Source organism: Tiliqua scincoides, chromosome 7 (genome assembly GCF_035046505.1).
Source record: "Tiliqua scincoides isolate rTilSci1 chromosome 7, rTilSci1.hap2, whole genome shotgun sequence".
Classification (NCBI taxonomy): Eukaryota; Metazoa; Chordata; class Lepidosauria; order Squamata; family Scincidae; genus Tiliqua; species Tiliqua scincoides.
The window spans coordinates 42,648,988-42,669,268 of NC_089827.1; the positions used below are offsets into that span (position 1 = coordinate 42,648,988).

At 42.7% G+C, this 20,281-nt stretch overlaps 1 protein-coding gene and 1 pseudogene across 5 annotated transcripts in view; both read right to left on the reverse strand.

Moving 5' to 3' along the window:
• The window catches only part of ERC1 (ELKS/RAB6-interacting/CAST family member 1), a 210,856-nt gene that overhangs the window by 79,649 nt on the left and 110,926 nt on the right, over nt 1-20,281 (reverse strand). For all 5 annotated transcript variants that reach the window (XM_066633526.1, XM_066633525.1, XM_066633524.1 and 2 more), the window contains one exon: nt 8,164-8,324. In XM_066633526.1, the coding sequence (XP_066489623.1) occupies nt 8,164-8,324 (161 nt within the window). The remainder of the gene's footprint in view (nt 1-8,163; nt 8,325-20,281) is intronic.
• On the reverse strand, nt 1,119-1,237 carry LOC136657889 (5S ribosomal RNA; annotated as a pseudogene).

The following is a 20,281-nucleotide window of genomic DNA, read 5'->3' on the forward strand; positions in this document are numbered from 1 at the left end:
CGCGCTGCACTGGGCTCAATGGGCCATAAGTTGGATAATACTGTATTTTTTTTTCCGAAGAAAAGGAATAACTCTTCCTTACTTTTACATATCATAAGAGTTGTCAACATGTTTATGTTGCTTGCCCCTATCCTATTGTCTGCTATAGACAGGTGTGTTTCTATCTTGCAGCGGGAAGTAATGATGGTCTGTTGCAGCAACAGTCAACAGAGGATATACAGCATAGTCCTTATGCAAAATAATAAATGGAAACAAATCTACCATAAAAACGTCAACATTCAGAAACCAGTAAGAGAGCATTTCCCAGCAGGTTTTATTGAAGACAGTGAATCTTGATAAAACGGTTTAATCACAACTAAAGTCCTATCTATTTCAACTGTGCTTAGTAAAGATTCACTTTCTTTGGATACAATCCAGGGTACTTTTGTGCAGATTGGCATGGTCTCACAATGGGTTCAACCCTACCTAATCTGCTGGAAATATAATAGTGGGCGATGTGCATGAATCATGCACAGATTCAGGTATGAATGTAAAGTCTTTTGGTCCCAATGCAAATTGCAATTGAGGTTTGCTGTCCAGCAGTCTGGACAGGAAAACAGAGTCTGTGCTCCTCCCCAATAGGGAAAGTGGCCCAGTCAAAGTTACACTGCCTAGCCAAGGGGTGTGACAATCATTTCACGCGGTGAGCCGAGTAGTAATAATGGCACCCGCTAAGAGCCAGAAGCAACATCAATAAGTAGGAAGTGGCATCACTAAGCAGATGATGGCCAGAAATAAGCACTTTTTCTTATGTAAGAATTTGTTAGCTGCAAGTGACAGAAGAGAAAATATGTAAACCTTGATTTGCACATCTCAGTTAGAGCTGTGGGTACTCTACCTGTTCTTGCTGACAGTGGGAAAGTGAGAGATCAGCTCAGATCCCTTCTAATTTTGTTCCCATATTCTCTAAATTGTGGATATAGTATTGCCAAATCTTCACCCAGGTAACACCTTTAAATGCTCAGTCTAATGCACAATGACAGTATTATCCAGCTACTCCTTTCTTTGTTATCCTCTCACTCTTCCCCTACCTTGTGTAGGTTGGTTGGCAACCTTCAGTCTCGAAAGACTATGGTATAAGCCTACAGCACCCGGTATTTCAAGGTGGTCTCCCATCCTAGTACTAACCAGGCCTAACCCTGCTTAGCTTCCGAGATCAGACAAGATCAGGCACATGCAAGGTAGTAGGACAATATTAGAGATTCCTACTCATTAGTGGGGTGGAGAGAGAAAGGGTTTATTTTAGCTTCTTCTGCAAATGCAAGGAAATTCATTTTCTGCAAGGAGGTAGAGGTTTTCACTAAACTCCCTTCCTTCTGCAACTGCACCCCCCCCCCAAAAAAAAAACCCTTAGGGCCCAATTTTTACTGTGTGCATGCGTAAGAAGCTACAGAAGGTAAAAATTGCCCCCTCCCAAGCAAACAGAAATAACTACCATTTGTGGGGGGGAAAAAAAGTCAGGATACAATCTGAAGGGAAGAACAACTTTGGTCTGCCTGCAAGAACAGATGTGTATTTGGAATTGAAAGGAAACAATTAACATGAAATTTAAAGCTGAAACAGATGATTAGTTGCTGTAATTTAAAAGTATATATGCAAATACCGTTTATGCCTTCTAAATACATTGCACTTGTCCTAAAAGCTGCTTTACATACAGAGATTGGTATAAAAAAAAAAATGAGACACATGCCCACCCAGAGTGCCCTCATCAGACCTACAGTGATAGTACCAAACATGGTATCCAGCACTCTTCATGCTAAAATAAATGCTTTCAAACAGATGGGATTTTTCAAGTACATTTCTATAAGCATTTTATAATCTAATAATATGAGGAAAAATGACCCTGAAGTTGTGTAAACCTGACTGGAATGCAGAGATCTGTTCTAGTTAAAATGTTTCCTTCCATCCCACTTCAAATATTTAAAGTTTTTAACCTGATTAAAACATTTTAAGAGGGGTTTTATTCTCAACAACCTGAAACTGGAATTGGTGTGCCAGCTTTTTCAGCGTGGCCTTAAAACAAGAATCACCTTATCGTGCAGCACCGTCCCACTGTTCGCATACAATGCGTACAGAAAGAGGGTGGGGGTTGATGGGAAGAATGATTCTCCTCTGAAATAGGATGGCAACATGAGTATAGTGCAGCTAACCCTTCAGGAAGTAAATAGCTAAGAGAACCTCCTCGCCCAACTCCACACTACAACATTAACAGTCTGAGCAATTACTGAGTGGAACAAACCCCTTTAACACCACCTGGTGCATTTTTCAGCAGTTGGTCTTGCTCCCAGGCCTGTCATGGCTCATTTAGATAGTACAGTGCATTCTCTCTATAGGACTATTCTCAGGGACCATGGAGCTCAAGACATAATACGGTACAGAGATTTTTATCATAAAGTGTAATGTAACTGTGAGCCACAGTACTCTGACCGCTCAAAACAGTAAGTTTTTTTAAAGAAAAGATGGAGTATATAAACAAATGATCTGACTTAAATATGCACACTTTACTAATAGCTGTGGAAAAATGCATTGGGAGAGAATAACTTTCTACCCGGACAGATGAGAAGAGATCTTACATAAGTGCACTTTATTAGAGATCACATTTTTCCATTGTACCCTGACTGTGAACTCTACAGAGATTCAAATTCGCACCACAACTGACTGTAGCCTACTGACTGGTAGGCTGTTAAAGAAAACAAGAATGAAGAAAAACAATTCTATTATGCACAAAAGTTACTTACTATACAATACTACTACCATGTGAATTGAGACACTAGCCGAAGTGTGGCACAAGCTTTTGTAAGCACTCGTCAAACAATGTCAACACAAACCCAATTTGCTGTTTTTTGTGAACATCTGTTTTAGGGCGCCCACCTTGCACAAAACATGTGATATCCTAGTTTCTTAGTCACAGTTTCATACAGAACCATCATGTATGCTCCCTATAACATACTGGGTACTCCCCTGTAACTGTGGTGACAGATGATCTTGTTGACGAAGTGATTTGCTGATGAAAGAGTTGACGAAGTGATTTGCGAGTTGTCAGTTCACAATTCCTAAACTTTCCATCATTGTGAAATTTAAGGGAATTCGATGGAAAATTCAGAATAGTATTTGGGTGGTGATTACATTGAGAGGTACTGTTGTATAGTAACTTTTGTGCATAACAGAATCTTTTCCTTGATTAAAAAAAAGCCTACTGGTGGTTACTATCTGAATAGCCATTGTACAATGCCTGGGTTCCTTCAGATACAATGAAAAATCATGGTTTGTTCTAATCATAGTTGGAAACATATCCCATGTATGAGCTTCCAGCTGCATGACAGGCAAACCATGATTTAGAGCTCCTTTGTTGGCTTCTGTTTCCTATCTGCTCAGGACTTCCCTTTATTCCCAACTCCATGGCACACAGCCTCTTGAGATGGAGCAATGGGCCTATAGAGGTTGGCCATTGTACGAAAGTAATTTTCAAATTGACTGGGCCCTTCCTCCGCCCTCACAGCAGCTATTGGATCAACCAGCTACTTTGGGAGCTGGAAGATAAGGAGGAGAAAAACAACAAGCCAGTGAGGCATTCTCATGTATCCTCGATTTTATGTAAGCCTCCTTACTTACTTTGTATAAGTTTAGGGGTAGTAGTCTTCAGAGAAAACCACCGACACAGTGGTTGTATAGGGGAAAAGACTTAATGACTAGCCCTTCCTTCACCATACTTCCTTTTCTCTAACTGCTCAGTGGCCATGGATGATATATACAAAAGTAATTTCATTAAGAATTGTTAATCTCATCCATTCTTCCCAATACAACATTTCAATTCATCAAAATTATGAGAAACAATATAGCCATTATTCTGCCCCCTGTTACCCTAAACCAGTGGTGGCGAACCTATGGGCACGCGTGCCAGAGGGGGCACTCCGAGCCGTCTTTGTGGGCACCTGGAGCCAGGCAGCCTGGAGAGGGGTGCTGAAGCTGCGTGTCACTTTAAGAAAACGGAGGCTTTTTCCGAGCCTCCATATGTTGAGGAGGGTGGGCTGCTTCCCTCCCCCCATCTCCAATCACCTCCTCTCCAATCACCCCACCTGCCCCGAGTTTGTTTCCCTTTTCAGTTTTGCCCGCTCTGCAGGCTTAAGGTCCCTGTTTTTCCCTTCCGCAACTCTCCAGCAGGCTCAGCCAATCAGCATCCAGCAGGCTCCTGGTTTTTTCTGTTGGAATGGCTCAGCGCCCTTCACTGGCTGACCACCAGCCAATCCTGAGCCGCCCTCATCCTCAGCCATCGTGAGCCTTGCAGCCCGCCTTTCCGTGAGCAGCTCCCCACTCGGTGCCAGGAGAGGCTTTTCCTCCACAGCAAAGGCGCAGCTGGGGATGAACAGGCAGAGATAAGTCCTGCATGTCTACTCAGAAGTAAGCCCCATTACAGTGGATGAGGCTTACTCCCAGGAAAGAGTGCCTAGGATTGGAGCCTTGGAGCCCGCTCCTGTGCGTGTTCTACACAGAAGTAAGCCCCATTAAAGTCAATGAGGCTTACTCCCAGGAAAGAGTGGCCGGGATTGGAGCCTTGGAGCCCGCTCCTGTGCGTGTCTACTCAGAAGTAAACCCCATTAGAGTCAATGAGGCTTACTCCTAGGAAAGAGTGGCTGGGATTGCAGCCTTAGAGCCCACTTCTGTGGGTGGGGCTTTTTTCAAAATTTTTTTTATTGTTTGAGAAAATGAGCAGTGGTAAGGTCTTGCAGCCACCCCCTCCCTGCCAATATTTGTTTATCCAGCATGTAATTAGTCTGTGGAACTCTTTGCCACAGGAAACAGTGGTGACAACTTGCCTAGCTGCCTTTAAGAAGACATTGGACAAATTTCTAGAGGAAAAGTTCATTACTGGTTACAAGTAATAGTAGGTAAAAGATGTTTATGTATGAGTTGTTTTTTTCTAAACTAAAACCTCAGTATTCAGGTTAAATTGCCATGTTGGCACTTTGTGATAAATAAGTGGGTTTTGGGTTGCAGTTTGGACACTCGGTCTCTAAAAGGTTCACCATCAATGCCCTAGACAAACAGGATGAAGAGGTTATAAGTTTTTAAAGATTTAAGTTTTAGAGACAGCAACCCATTAGGGCAGTGGTATTCAAATTGGGGCATCACAGCACTCCAGCCTGAAGGCCCTGGCCTCTGTCCCCTTAAGGGGCGGGGTCAGGGGGGAAGGCAACGTGATCCCCAGGATCGCATCGCTAACAAGGCTGAAGGAACTGGGTTGTATTCACCAGTCCCTGCAGCAGCCTTCCCAAGGTGTGGGAGGCCTGCACCAGTATCTGCAGGGCTCCCCAGGCTTCTAAAAGTGAAAGTGGAGCGATTGCACTCCACTTCCGGTTTTGTGGAGGTGGAGTGCAATCACTCCACTTTCACTTTTGACAACCTGGGAAGCCCTGCAGATGCTCGCATAGGGCTCCCTGCACCCCGGGAAGGCTGCTGCAGGAACTGGTGAGTACATCCCAGTCCCAGCAGCCCCCCCTTAGTGACGCGAACTTGGGGATTGCCCCACTGCCTTCTGCCGCTCCCGCAGCCTCCCTCCCATCCCTGCAAGCACTTATTGAGGTTTTCAAACTTCCAGAGATTTTGAAAAGAGCAGCATTAGGTCAAAGGTGTCAAACATAAGCCCCGGGAGCCAGATGCAGCCCTCGGAAGTTCTTTATTTGGCTCTTGAGCTCTCCCAGCACCACCATTAGCTGCTTTCACAGCTACTGACCTATGCTCAATTGTCAACTTCTGAAAGTACTGCCCACAGGATAATTGGGCTTTCCCATATTTTGAAAATGTGATCAAGATCTGCATATTTTCTCTTCTGTCATTTGCAGCTAACGTGTTCCTAAGCAAGAAAAAGTGCTTATTTCTGGTAATGACCTGCTAAATGACATCACTTCCTGCTTTATGACACCACTTCTAGCTCGCAGCAGGCATCACAAATGATATTTGGTCTGCTGCATGAAATGAGTCTGACATCCCTGCATTAGGTTTATTCTAGTAAACAACATATCTATTATCTTTGAACTTTCACAGGACCCAAGCTGGAGCTCAGTATAACACCTCAATATGCCAGCTACAGGCTATGGTTCTTATCGATATTAGAAGATTCCAATTGATCCCTATGACGTTTCTATTCAAGTACATAGGGATGGAAGATTATTGAACTTCCTCAATAGCAAATGAACAGAAAAGCACACCTGCAGTATATTGTTCTAACACAACCATGTAAACGTCCTACGTAGAACTAGTCCTGAGCACTGAAAACCAATCTGCAGAGAAACATACTAATATTCCTAAAACATGTTTAGGGCCAGGTTTTGGCTACTCTTGATATTCAGTTTCAACTGTATAACTATTTCCCAACAGTAACTAACTAGTTAACAACTGGTTTTCACTGAAGGACACATTTTATTAAATGCTCCAGAGCTCCAAGTTCGAACACATTCCAGAAAATACAATGCAACATGCATAGACATATACATTTTAAAGGGAAGGTTTGGCAGAGCAGCTTGGCAAGCAAATACAGTACCAGAGGATTGATTATAAAAGACACATCTTAAATTGCTTTTGATTCTTGCATTAAGCATTAGTCTCTTCCTCCTTCACACAATCAGCTCTCAAGAAGGGCAAATTAGTAGCTCAATTTTCTTTAGTTAAAAATAAAGAATGTTCTTGAAAAGGAGAATGCAGACACTCCTGTGTCCCAGTGCCAGGTATTCAGCTGAATATAAAGTATGGATGTCTGAAAAGTTCATGTACCTTCTCCAAGATTCAAAAACCTTCTTTCCATTCTACATGAACTTTTTCCTTCTCTCAATTTTTTTCTTTCCCCCACTTCAAAAATCACACACAAAGATGTTAACAAGAAAGTTGAATATAAACAATGGCTCACAAAACCAAAATCGCTGGAAGCCCTGCCAATAAAAATGTTCCTTCTCTTCAGGGATGGCTAAACAACTAAAAGTGCCTCTAATGATCTGCTGGCAGCACCAGCCAATGCAGCGCTAAATAGATAACTGTCTCTCTGAAAGCTAAGTACTCGCTTCCAAAAACACATTTGGAAACAAATTCCATAGATTTAAGAAAGGACAATTTAAAATGGAAAATCTAACAGAATCTGACATAGTTTTCCTGCCTTAGCTGTAATGTTATCCTTGGCCCCTACTCATTTTTACTTCTTTGAAATTAAAGTTTGTACTCTTAAATACATTCCTTCTCCAGGTATGAATTTAATAATTGAGTCTAAAGATTCCCCCATTATCTTTTAAAGTCTTAGAGAAAAAAAAGTTGCAATACAGTTAAAGGAGTATAAATTAGCACAGTGGTTCCCAAAGTTTTTTGAACCAGGACCCACTTTTTAAAATGACATTATCAGGACCAAACTAGCTTTACAGACTAAAAAAAAAAAAGCTTTACCTTACCAGCCGCTCAAGCCTCTGATTTTATCCTTTTTTATTATGCAGTGGGGACTTCTGGAGAATTCCATGTCCACTGGATCAGGACCATTATGGTAGCATTGCACCCCTCTCAGCCTGCACTTCAAAGCAGACTGAGGCACACTCACCTACTTGTGAGTAAATGTGCATGTGTAACTCCATTTTGCATTCCATTGGGCTCAATACATTTTCCTTATCAACCTGGAGGAAGTGAATTCCTTCCCAAGTGTTCATCAGATTGGGATCGTTCTGGCGGTGTTGCATATCTCTAGATCTGCCCTTCGAAGTGGACTGAAGCATGGTTGCCTACTCATGAGTAAAAATGCATGTGCGGTTCAGTTTTACTTTGCATAGAGCTCAATCCATTTTCCTAATCAGCCATCAGGCGATCAGTTTCATGCCCACCAACAATCAGGTTGTGACCCACAATCCAGGAAATATTGTATTAGCATATTGTGTGTATTTGGGGGGGGGGGATAAATCCCATTCATACAAGAAAATTTTCTGTTACTAAACAAGTTATATATAATACAATAACTAAAAGTAGTATTTTAAAAATTTGGAAAAAGCAATGATATCTGCGAAAAAGTAAGATTTTCAATAAATAGAAAATTTAAGATCTAAAACTACCTGCTGGATTAAAAGCCTAAAAGAACTATTACAAGAAACAAAGACATACTTCATCTCTAGGACCTCCTCTAAATGTTTTCTTCTCTCAGCTCGCAAGTTGGTCAAGTGGGTTTCCTTCTCAGCCAGTGACTGTTGGGTAGAGGACAACTTTGCTTTCATGGATTCCAGTTCTTGTTTTACTTTCTCCATAGCCATCATCAACTCTTCTACCTAAAGGAGTTTGAAAATGATAAAAGAAGCATGATTTTAAAAAACTTTGTTAAGCACCAGAACAGCTGATTGGGGAAGGAATTGTGAAAGTGACAAAATTTATAATTGTATTTAATAGCGTTCACATGAACAGCTAAAGTAGCAGTAATAAGGTGATCACCTGACAAAACTGCAATCCATTGGTAGGTTCTCTATTCAATGAGATAAGAAAATATGATTGGAGATAGCAAAAGTGTGTCTCCTATTTTGCATACCCATTTACTCTCATCATAACCCTAATTGCTCCTTACCAGTCTTATGCTGCTGTCAGTTGTTAAATATTTTAATGCCTTACATTAAAAGCTTGTGTAAAAACTATAATATTTGCTTCAAAATTTCAGGATTTGCTATTTTTAAATTTCAAAAACCTTTATTAGGCATTGGCAGACAAACAAAACAGACAAACAGACAAAGCAAAATACAGACTCTCTGCCTAAGAAATAGAATAGTTAGAGTGGATGGGGAATATGGTTCTATGTCTAGTTAGAATAACATGCAAAAATTTAGCCAGTTGGTTTATGACCAACGCATCAGTAGAAGCTAGAAGCAAACGAAGGATTTCATCATCTCATCCCATAAAGGGCCCTCTAAAAATAAATTTGGAAACATACTTCTAATATCCATATAATAAGGACAGTGCTGTACTATATGAACTAAGGCTCTGGTTGAAATTTGAGAATGCCAACAAAATCTAGCTTCTAACTCATGAGATGAAAACACATTACAAGTAGATGGATCTGTGAATCATTTAGCAAATACAGATATTTGGGATGACAACCAAGGACCAATGGTAACTGCAACTGAAGGTGGGAACAGGTCTTATTAGCAGCTGCATTAATTTCCTGGCTTTCGATGTCCCATAATATGCGCAAGATGTTCATGCTGTTCTTATTCAAAGTATCATTGCCCAAAGTATCCAGTGAGAGGCTGATAGAGTGGATTTTAAGGATGAAAACAAAACTGTATATCATTCTCCAAAGTAAGCTCTTGTGTCAATTACATTTATGCATTTCTTTACATGGATGTTTCAGTAACACCACAAGCTATGTAGAGAAACTGAAAGCAATAGGTGTATACAGACATTTTAATATTAGGATCTGGACCATCTCTGCCTCTGCAAGAACTAGCTTCTATTCTGTTAGCCATGCTAACCTAGAAATACCTTCCAGGATCTGTTATATACCTTCAAGAGAGCACGACACTTTGCAGGCAAAATGGATAATGCCTTCTGGGAGTATCCAACGAAGTTAAATAACTGCCTCTCAGTTCTAAGCTGTTTAACATTATCACTTCTGCAAGAGGATGGCTACAAACCAGCCTTGTGGCAGTATGTCTGTCAAGTCCAACAACCTCAGTCACTGATAATGACAGCATCATAAACTATAAATTGCAGCCTTCTGAGTCAGTAGCAATGATAAGGATTGCTTTGTTTTGCTGTTCCCAAATATTTTGAACCAGATATCAGTAAGGGAAGTAGTGAGAACACATTCAAGCCACTTTGGAAACCTTAATGCTGAAAGGCAGCATATAATTTGTTAAAATGTACAGAAGCATCTGTGGCCAGCCTCCTGCCAAGGAAGCTATTACAGCTCTTTGATCCAAGAACCTGGAGGAGAATCTGCTAACATTGGTATTCTGCCCTGGATTGCTGCAAATATATCCAACGTCAGCTGTCTTGTCCTGATTTACTGAACAATGGACAGCAGAGGGAGCATTTTGGTTTACTGATTGATGAATATGCTGCTGAATGTTATTGAAAGTATCATATTGGTCATGCTCAATAGATCAGAATGGACAGAAGACAGACTAGGATTTAATGGCAAACAGATTATTTGCAGTAGATCAGCAAGGATTTCTGACTCCTGATCTTTTAAACAAAAAACCTCTTAACCTTTGGGGAAAAAAATTTAGGCTGTTAGAAACTGCTAACCGTAATAACTCTGATATACATTTGTGCTTTTTAAAAATTCAGTAATGTCTAGGATGACATCACATTGACAGTGTCGGGGCATCTATTGGTCCTATTATTTTGGATTCTTATCAGCTTGTACAACCTGAGGATATGGCCAGGATCCTTTGCAGCTTGAGTCCTTCTGCTTGATCCTTACCCAGTTTGGCTTATTCAATCTGCCCCCCCCCAGGGGGACGCGTCAGGAATATGTACAGTTTAGGCCTAGTATCATGTAAAGCCTGAACCAAGCTAAACCAGTAACAGAGAAGTGGCTTGCAGTTCCTAGCTGCAAGGAATTTACAACTCAATGGAAGGCAATAATGTAGCACCTACACAGACAGAAAGGCGCCCATGAATCTCCAGTGGGGAGGGGAAGAACTAAGAGGACTAGCATCCAGCCCCACTTCGGGAAGATTCTGTCCCCAAGAGTTTCTGACTGGACAGTTTAAATGAGTCACCTGAGTCCTGTTAGCATGAGAAGTATAAGGACAAAGCCCAAAGCGGGTGTCAGTTTGTGGTCTTTTTGGTGTTCTTTTGGTGGAAAAGGTTGTGGGTGCAAGATCCTGCAGGGAGAGCTTGATCCACCAGGGCCAGGCAGCCTCTTAGGTAACTGGGAGCTGAAAGATCTACAAAGGAAAGCTGACCCAGGTGAGAGTAGGGAATAATAGAGATAGCCAGTTAGCTTTGTTATTTTAATGCTGATATGTTTCCTAGAAGTTTTATGCCTCTAGCATTTGCTGCCTTTTGTAACTTTATGTAACCCTATGTATTTAATAAAGTAAAAATCTTTTTACTAAGTTGTTTCATTGTCTGTTGGGGACAAAGGTTCAGAATCCTGCCTAGCTGTTCAGCAAGCTACCAAATCCTCATTGAGGACTAGTAACTTGAGGACTGAGGCTTTAATTAAAGAAAGTGCTCAGTGCCTGCAAGGGATAGAATTAAGCCTGGAGGGTCTCAGTGTCCCTGGACTGAGACACTGGCACGTACAGGGCAGTGGCAGTACTACCAAACAAGGGTCCTTGAGGGCTCTAGGGTTCAAGAACCAAGAACTGTGAGCACCCCAAACCCTGGGAGTGTACGACGTGTACGACAGGAGGCATAAGAGTTGCCAACAGTATTGAAGCTGGCTGTGTTTCCCCCCCCCCCCCAAGAAACCCTCTCTGGACCCCATTGTTTTGGATAATGACCAGCAGTCTCAAACTTCCCATGTCTGGGCAATGTGACTGAACAAGTGGTGGATTCTCAGCTCCAGCATGTCTTGGACAAAATGGACCCCTTTCAGACATAGTTTTGAGACAGAGACAGCATTGATTGCTCTAGTGGATGACCATTCTGGGTTCACTGGATAGGTTGGGACTTGACAGCACTGCCATGCAGTGGTCCCAGTACCACTGCACAGATCTATTTCTGGTCAACAAATATACACTCCTGGCCTCTGGCATGTGAGGTGCCACAGGGTTCCATTCTGGCCACCATGCCATTTTAAAACTACATGAAACATCTCAGAGAGATCACGCAGTCTGGGGTTGGTTGTCACCAGTGTGTGGTTGATTAGATGTCTCTCTATGGCAACTAATCCCAGGGAGAGTGTTGAAATTCTGGAGTGCTGCCTGAAAGCAGTTGGGGACTGGTTGAGGCTCAATAAACTGAATTAAATCTGGACAAAATGGAGGTTTGAAGAACCAAAGAATCTGATATAATATGGAAGTAAAAGCTTTCAACAGCAGTAACAGGGAACTGTCACTTAGGTCATCCATCTATCCTGCAGTAACAGCAGTCCAGGGAACTGTCACTTAGGTCATCCATCTATCCTGAATTGGGGTTGCATTACTTCTATAAGAGCAGATTGGGTTCTGGAATCTCTGCTGCTCCTGGATTACAATGTGGTGGCAGTGGCCAGGGGGCTTCTGCCCGGGTGACCCTGGTGCACCACTGCAACCATACTTAAGTCAGACCTTACCACGGTGGCCCATGCTGTAGCAACAGGTGCTACCCTTGAAGAGCAACTGAAAACTGTAGCTGGTACAAAATGTTGCAAAACAAGCCCGAGGGGGGGGGGCTATGCTTGGAAAGCTGTTACTTCCATATTATATCAGATTCTTTGGTTGACAGAATACTTCCAAATTCAATTCAAGATGCTGGTTATGACCTCTGAAGCCTTAAATGGTCTGAAACGAAGGTAACTGAAGGGCTGTCTCTCCTCACATGCATCTGTCCACCCACTCTCATCAACAACTGGGGCCCTGCACCACATTTATCTGTCTGAGGTATGGCTGGGGAATGGACGAACAACACCACACATGATATGAACTTTATAGGAGCAATTCGAAAGTTTTAGAACTCCCTCTTCCTCCTCGGGACTTGGTTGGCCTCTTCAGTGGAATCCTTCTGTTGCTTGGTGCTTTTTTGATCCACCTCTTTTCACTAGCATAGCCTGCTGCCTTATTTAATACTTTGTAAGTTTTAACAATTCTCACTTTATTGTATTTTATCTTTTTATTACTTTATGATGTGCTTTATGTTTTTAATCAGTTGTGAGCTACTTTGAGGGGAGATGGAAAGGCGACATATAAATGCTCAGATAAACAAAATAAATATTAATGCTACTATTTAATCATCAACAGAAAGGGCCATGATTTAGCCACTCTCAGAAGATGTAGTCAGTTCAGCTCATTGTTCCCAGATGCAGAAGACACTCTTCAAAATGTTTATTCTAAGTGCAATTACCTTTTAGACATGAGTGGTTTCAATAAACACCTGCTGATTCTTTTCTGAACAGAATACTTCCAGGAACATACAATTTAAAGTCTAGTTTGGATACAGAATGTACAAACTAGAGTGGGGCTCAAACATGAGCTTTAATTGCCCAAGTTATATATTACAGAACACTGTGAGAAGGGCTGAATAGAGTCAGATGGTTTACCTAAAATCACAAGCTAATAACCTTTACACAAACTACCAAAAAAAAAAAATAGAGTTTCATGGAAAATGAAATTTTCCTAAGAAAGAATATTTTATATTATATATTATTTTATATGCTGTTGATTACTGGAGCCAATACATTTTTCAACTGTGTCCTATGACAAAACACATACATCTGAAATCTTAAGACAAAGGCCTTCACATCAATGTTAGGGAACCCAAGGCACGTTGTTGCAAAATGACAAGGCATTAGTCTTGATCCTTCCTTGAATAAATTATAAAGAAAATAAAATGCATCTTCACTAACAGGGCTGATTCGAATATTTGGATTTTTATCCCTTCTTTAATGTTTCATATTTAATAACTTATATTACCTCGGGTGCTGATCAGCAAAGGGTTTCCTTGATATCCATGTGAACCTCTTTGAGGTAGAAAAAGATGTATCTGATCCCTGTTTAATGTAAGACTTTATATAAGAATTCTACTAGCCTTGTGGAAGGTAAAGGATCACTGAAGCTACTTTCTGAGCTTTCACTAAGCATTGCTCATATATCTTCTGCGTTGAACACAGTGGACCCCTGCTAATGATAATTCTGCAGATCCTATCATATAGTGAACATATGTGAACCCAATAATGCATTGTTTTTTGGTACACTTCCCTTCATAAATACTGTCAAGCTGTTACAAATGCTGCTATTGGCTGAGACACCAAATGCTTGTGTTCACATTGCTGATTGGCTTAACTATCACCCAAGGTCCTGTTGATGGCAATCAGTCCATGGTAAAGTGAAATAGCCTCTTGTACAGTGAACCTTGTCTTACCATGAAGAGTCCATTGTAAAATGATCTATATGCATCGTGAGCCCATTGTAAGATGGAGACCTACTGGATTAGTAGTAGTAGTAGTAGTAGTAGTAGTAGTAAGGCTATTTGACACCATAAAGGAACTTATAACCATTATTGGGTTATCTTCAGACTGTCCATGTCCTTCCAATTTACTGGAAGAATATACTCTTAGCACAGACTACTGCAGGGCAGAACAAGGGTATTACAGAATAATTTGGAAAAGAACTTTATCAAATTTAACCAGAAACTACATTCTATGTACACAGAGAGGACAAAAAGTATAGCATAAGTAGTTTCAAAACAATGACCCAAACAGGTAACACCACTTAGTCATAGGTAGACGGCTTTTTTGTTTTTTAAAAACATATAAAAAACACAAAGCACTATATTTTGGTGCTTAAGATATTTTCCAGAAAATAAAATAGATTTTCCAGTTAGAAATAATCCTGTAGCTGTATCTGCTGATGCTATATCACCTACCTAGTATACTTTTAAAGTGTTTAACATTAATTAAAATGAGAACTTTGAATGAGGACTTGGAATAAAAACACATAACACCATTTTCTGACTTTCAAATAACAAAAGCTGCAAAAAAATTATTTTAAGCACCCCTAGTCACAGGCTAAGTAAAGGTAGCACCAGTAATACAGGATGGCTCACCAAGATGTCCAGGATAGAAGGAGAGTTTTCCAAAATGAAACCCTCCCTTGAGTTCAGGTTCCACTCATTATGCTCATGAAAAAAAAATCCCAGATATTGAATAACAACCAAAGCATTTGCTCTAGAGAGAGGTTTAATAATGTAAGGCAAACTAACATTTTCAAGCTACAAGGAACCAACAACTGTTAAGGCACATCTGATGTCTGATGGGTCATTATCTGAGCAAGGAAGAAATCCAAAGTGTAGCAAAGACTACTTAAAAGCCTTGATTCTAAACTGAAAGTTTGCAGTTCAGAAGTGAACAGTAAAGAACAAAGGGATGATTTGATTGGTACAGAAAACATAGCTGCCTTTTAGTTCCCCACATAAACACACAGGGTAAATAGTAAAAAAACTCATGTGTCATAAATTTCCTCTACAATTATGAACAAAATTTTTCCTGCTTAAAGAAAAAACTCATCAGCTAAATTTACAGAATCTCTTATGTGTAGAAAACTATACTATATCAATGCAATTTTCAATGTAGAATAGTGACAATTAGTACATCACTTGCTCCTGTATGAAACACAAAGTTCCTAAATTCTTTCCCTGGATGAAGAAAGGAAAACATTCTTCGTCTGCCTAAGTTGCCAGACCTAAAGAGGAAAACTAGCAGCTGCAGCTTGTTAAGAGTGCAGGGGAAAAGACAGAAGCCATGCAAATAACAGAGACTTGCTGGCATGAGAGAAGTGTTCCTAAGAAGGAAAAGGAGCTGTTCCTATGGTCTTCTAATCCAGGAGATATTTGAACCAGGCCGTGGGAAAAAGAAGAGGAACTCAGCAACTTAAATGCCTGGATTGTGCAAAGGAATACAGTATATATTAACACCAAAGACTGAAGTGAGAAATGTTTATCTTCTCTTCCTACTTTGATGAATTACTAGACCCACAAGATAGGAAAGTGGCCTCTATCCCCCTACTTCCATAATCTCTTAGACGGTTTTCAAACTCTCAGAGAATTTGCACCGCTGTAAGTCCTTGTGGGGGTGGAGGGGAGGCAGCGGGGTGGAGGGAAAGCAGCGGGGCAATCCCCAGGATCCCCAGCTCAGGGGGGCTGCAGGGACTGGGGCGCACTCATTAGTCCCCGCAGCAGCAGTCCCTGCAGCAAAACTGGAAGTGGAGTGTGATCACTTTCACTTCTGGGGAGCCCTGCTGCTCCGACAGGCTGCTGCAGGGACAGCCCGACAGGCTGCTGCAGGGACTGGTGAATGCATCCCAGTCCCTGCAGCCCTATTGAGAGGCGGGATCCTGGGGATGTCGTCGCTGCCTCCCCCTGCCCCCATCCCAAAGAGGCCAGGGCCTTCAGACTGGGGCGTTGCGACACCCCAGTCTGAAAACCACTGTCCTAGACTGACTCAGCTTACCATCTTCCATTTACTGTTCATGTAGCAAGTATTCTGCAACAGTGACATGGCTAGGGGTGTGTGAGGGATGCAGGCCGCATTGGGGGATGTGCAAATGGGGGGGGGCGTGTGGCACCACTAGTGACCAAAATTGCTAAAATCACAGTTTCTAGGAATAATACCATCATGTTATATACCATTTGATGTGTAATTTACAGATACCAGAGTGTAATAAAATGCAATAAAAATACCAGAGTGATATATCTTCATTCTATCAAAAGTCATGGTCAAAAAACCAGAGAACAAAAATGCAACTGTCTTAAGTAACAAAAACATGATTTTCTTAATTCAAAACAGACCAAAGATTCTGATTGTTCAAACAGCCAATGAGATACAGTGGTGCCTCGCATAACGAATGCCTCGCGCACCGAAAAACTCGCAGAATGAAAGCATTTTGCGATTTTTGGTGACTCGCACAACGAATTTTTATGACCCGTGCTTCACAAGACAAATTTTTTGTTTTGTTTTGGTTTGTTTTAAGGGGGGGGATCTTCATGCCAGTTTATGATCCCGTCCACCCCAGTAAGGGGAGGATCTTCATGCCAGTTTATGATCCCGTCCACCCCAGTAAGGGGAGGATCTTCATGTCAGTTTATGATCCCGTCCACCCCAGTAAGGGGAGGATCTTCATGTCAGTTTATGATCCCGTCCACCCCAGTAAGGGGAGGATCTTCATGTCAGTTTATGTAAGTAAGTCCCATTGTGCTTGCTCCCAGGAAAGTGTGCACAGGATTGCAGCCTTCAAACTCCCCATTCAGCATCCCCCCCATAACTCATTCACCCTCTCACTGCCCCATTGCCTTCACGTTTCCCCCATGATCACGGCAAAAGCAAGCCATTGAGTGCAGCTGCTCTGTCCTCCACCCCAGCTTAGAGCACAATCCTGTGCGTGTCCCCTCAGAAGTATGTCCCATTGTGCTTGCTCCCAGGAAAGTGTGCACAGGATTACAGCCTTCAAGCTCCCCACTCAGCATCCCCCCTGTTTTTGAAATCCTCTGTACAGTATGTATGCCTTTAAAGAGCACTTAATAAACACTTTGTAAACCAAATTTGACTTTGTTCTGACTTTTCTTGCCCATAGGAACGCATTAATTAAATTTCAATGCATTCCTATGGGAAAATGCGCTTCGCAAAACGAAAAACTCGCATAACGAAAGGACTTGCGGAACGGATTAATTTCATTATGCGAGGCACCACTGTATTATGACACAGCATGGAACCAATAAGATTTTAATAAGGTGAGACCCTCGGGGGGTGTGCAACACTAACTAGTGACCAAAATGGCTAAAATCACAGTTTCTGGGAATAATACCATCGTGTTATATATAAATCAATGCGTAATATCATGCAGAATGCAATGAGACAAACTGCATTGAAATACCTGTGTTCTATCGAAAGGTATAGCCAAAAAACCAGTGGGGGTGGGGCAATGGTACATCACATGCCCACCAGCTGGGGTGTTGCCCTACCCACTGCATGGGAGGAGGTCCATCATGGGGGTGACGTGCTGGGCTCCCACACCAGGTGATGCAAACCCTAGTAATTGTTCACTGAGGAGCTACGAATGATGAACCGGCAGGGCAGGCGTCTAGAGCGAAGGTGGCAGAAAACTCGGGATTAATCTAATCGGACACGGAGTAGAGCTCATTACAGAGCCTGTTCCATGGCGGTGGTAGCAGCGAAGAGACTGTTCTTCTCTACTACCATTGCGTCTGCTGACAACCGTCCGGCAGAGCTGTTCCGTGTGGTGCGGGGCCTCCTCCATCAGGCCCCCCCAGTAGACCAGGAGGAATACACGGTCAGCTGCTGTGACGTGTTTGCACAACATTTTGCAGATAAAATCGATCGTATCCGTCACAACTTGGATGCCACATTGACAATGTCTGACGATGTCCCCTTGGTAACTGCTTGTCCTGTGTTGTGGGATTCTTTTCAGCTTGTACAGCCTGAGGATGTGGACAGACTCCTTTGGAGTGTGAGGCCATCTGCCTGCTTGCTTGACCCTTGCCCAGCTTGGCTGATAAGAGCTGCCCGGGGTGGACTGGCTGAGTGGACAGGGAGGGTGGTCAACTCTTGCTTGATGGAGGGGACGTTACCACTTGCTTTGAAACGGGCAGTGGTTCGCCCCCTCCTGAAGAAGCCCTCCCTGGATTCAACTGTGTTAGATAACTACCAGCCAGTCTCCAACATCCCGTTTCTGGGCAAGGTAATTGAGCGGGTTAGGTGTCCCAACTCCAGAGGGACTTGGATGAAGCAGATTATCTGGATCCTTTTCAATCTGGCTTCAGGCCGGGCTTTGGGATGGAAACTGCCTTGGTGGATGACCTACGCCGGGGACTGGACAGGGGGAGTGCGGCCCTGTTGGTCCTGCTGGTCCTCTCAGCGGCTTTCAATACCATCGATCATGGTATCCTTCTGGGCCGATTGGCCGAGTTGGGAGTTGGAGGCACTGTTTTGCGGTGGTTCCGCTCCTACTTGGAGGATCGGTCCCAGATGGTGGTGCTGGGGGATGCCTGTTCGACACCCTGGCCCTTGAGGTGCAGGGTGCCACAGGGCTCAATTCTGTCCCCCATGCTATTTAACATCTACATGAAACTGCTGGGAGAGGTCATCTGGGGGTTTGGAGTGGGGTGCCATCAATATGCCAATGACACCCAGCTCTATCTCTCCTTTTCTTCAGACTCCAGGGTGGCGGTTGAGGGCCTGGAGCGCTGTCTGGAGGCAGTGAGGATCTGGATGGGGGCTAACAAGCTGAAATTAAATCCGAAAAGACAGAGGCTCTCCTGGTTCGGAAATCCTCGATGCAGGTGCTGGACTATCAGCTTGCGCTGAATGGGGTTGTACTCCCCCTGAAGGAACAGGTCCGCAGCTTGGGGGTCCACCTGGACTCGCAGCTGCTCCTGGATTCCCAGGTGGCGGCTGTGGCTAGGGGGGCCTTCGCTCAGCTTCGGCTGGTGCGCCAGCTGCGGCCGTACTTGGATCGTGCAGACCTGGCCATGGTGATCCATGCCTCGGTGACATCGAGGTTAGATTACTGTAACGTGCTTTATGTGGGGCTGCCCTTGAAGACGGTTCGGAAACTGCAACTAGTGCAGAATGCAGCGGCCTGTGTGGTTACTGGAGGTAGGCGGTTTGACCCTGTCAGTCCGCTTCTCCAGCGGCTACATTGGCTGCCCATTCGTTTCCGGTCCCAATTCAAGGTGCTGGTTTTGACCTTTAAAGCCCTATACTGCTCTGTGCCAGGGTATCTTAGAGATTGCCTACTCCCGTACAATCCAGCTCATCCTCTTAGGTCGTCAGAGAAGGCCTTTTTACAAGTGCCGCCGCTTAGGGGGTATGTGGGGCGGCAGCAAGAAATAGGGCCTTCTCAGTAGTGGCACCAACGCTATGGAACTCCCTTCCCCTTGACTTAGAATAGCTCCCTCTCTTGAGACCTTTCGGCGAGGCCTGAAGACCCTTCTGTTTAAACAAGCCTTCTGAGTTCTCGGCCTTTTTAACATCTTTTAATATTTTTTACAGGCCTGATTCTTTTATGATTTGCTGCTGCTCTATGCTCTTTTTACCTATTTTTTATCTGACTGCTGTTTTTTATGATATGTGTTAATATGTTTTTTATTTGTTTTAAATTATGTTTTTAATCAGTTGTAAGCCGCCTTGAGTCCCTTGAGAAAGGCAGGATAAAAATAAAGTTATTATTATTATTAATGCCACTGTTCTTCAAAGAAATGTGAAGAGGTATTTTATGCAACTGAATGCCCTTCTCCTAGAAAAGCCATTTTCAACCTTTTTGAGCTCACACTGGCATCACACATCACACTGACAAGACACTAAAATTGTCAAGGCACACTACCAGATTTTCCTTACATTAAATCACTACATTACAATTAATATATATATATATATATATATATATATATATATATATATATATATATATATATATATATATATATAAACTTCTGTACTGCAGCGAGTCATGGACTCTTCGCTCACAACAGGAGAGGAAACTGAGCGCTTTCCACATGCGCTGCCTCCGACGCATCCTCGGCATCACCTGGCAGGACAAAGTTCCAAACAACACAGTCCTGGAACGTGCTG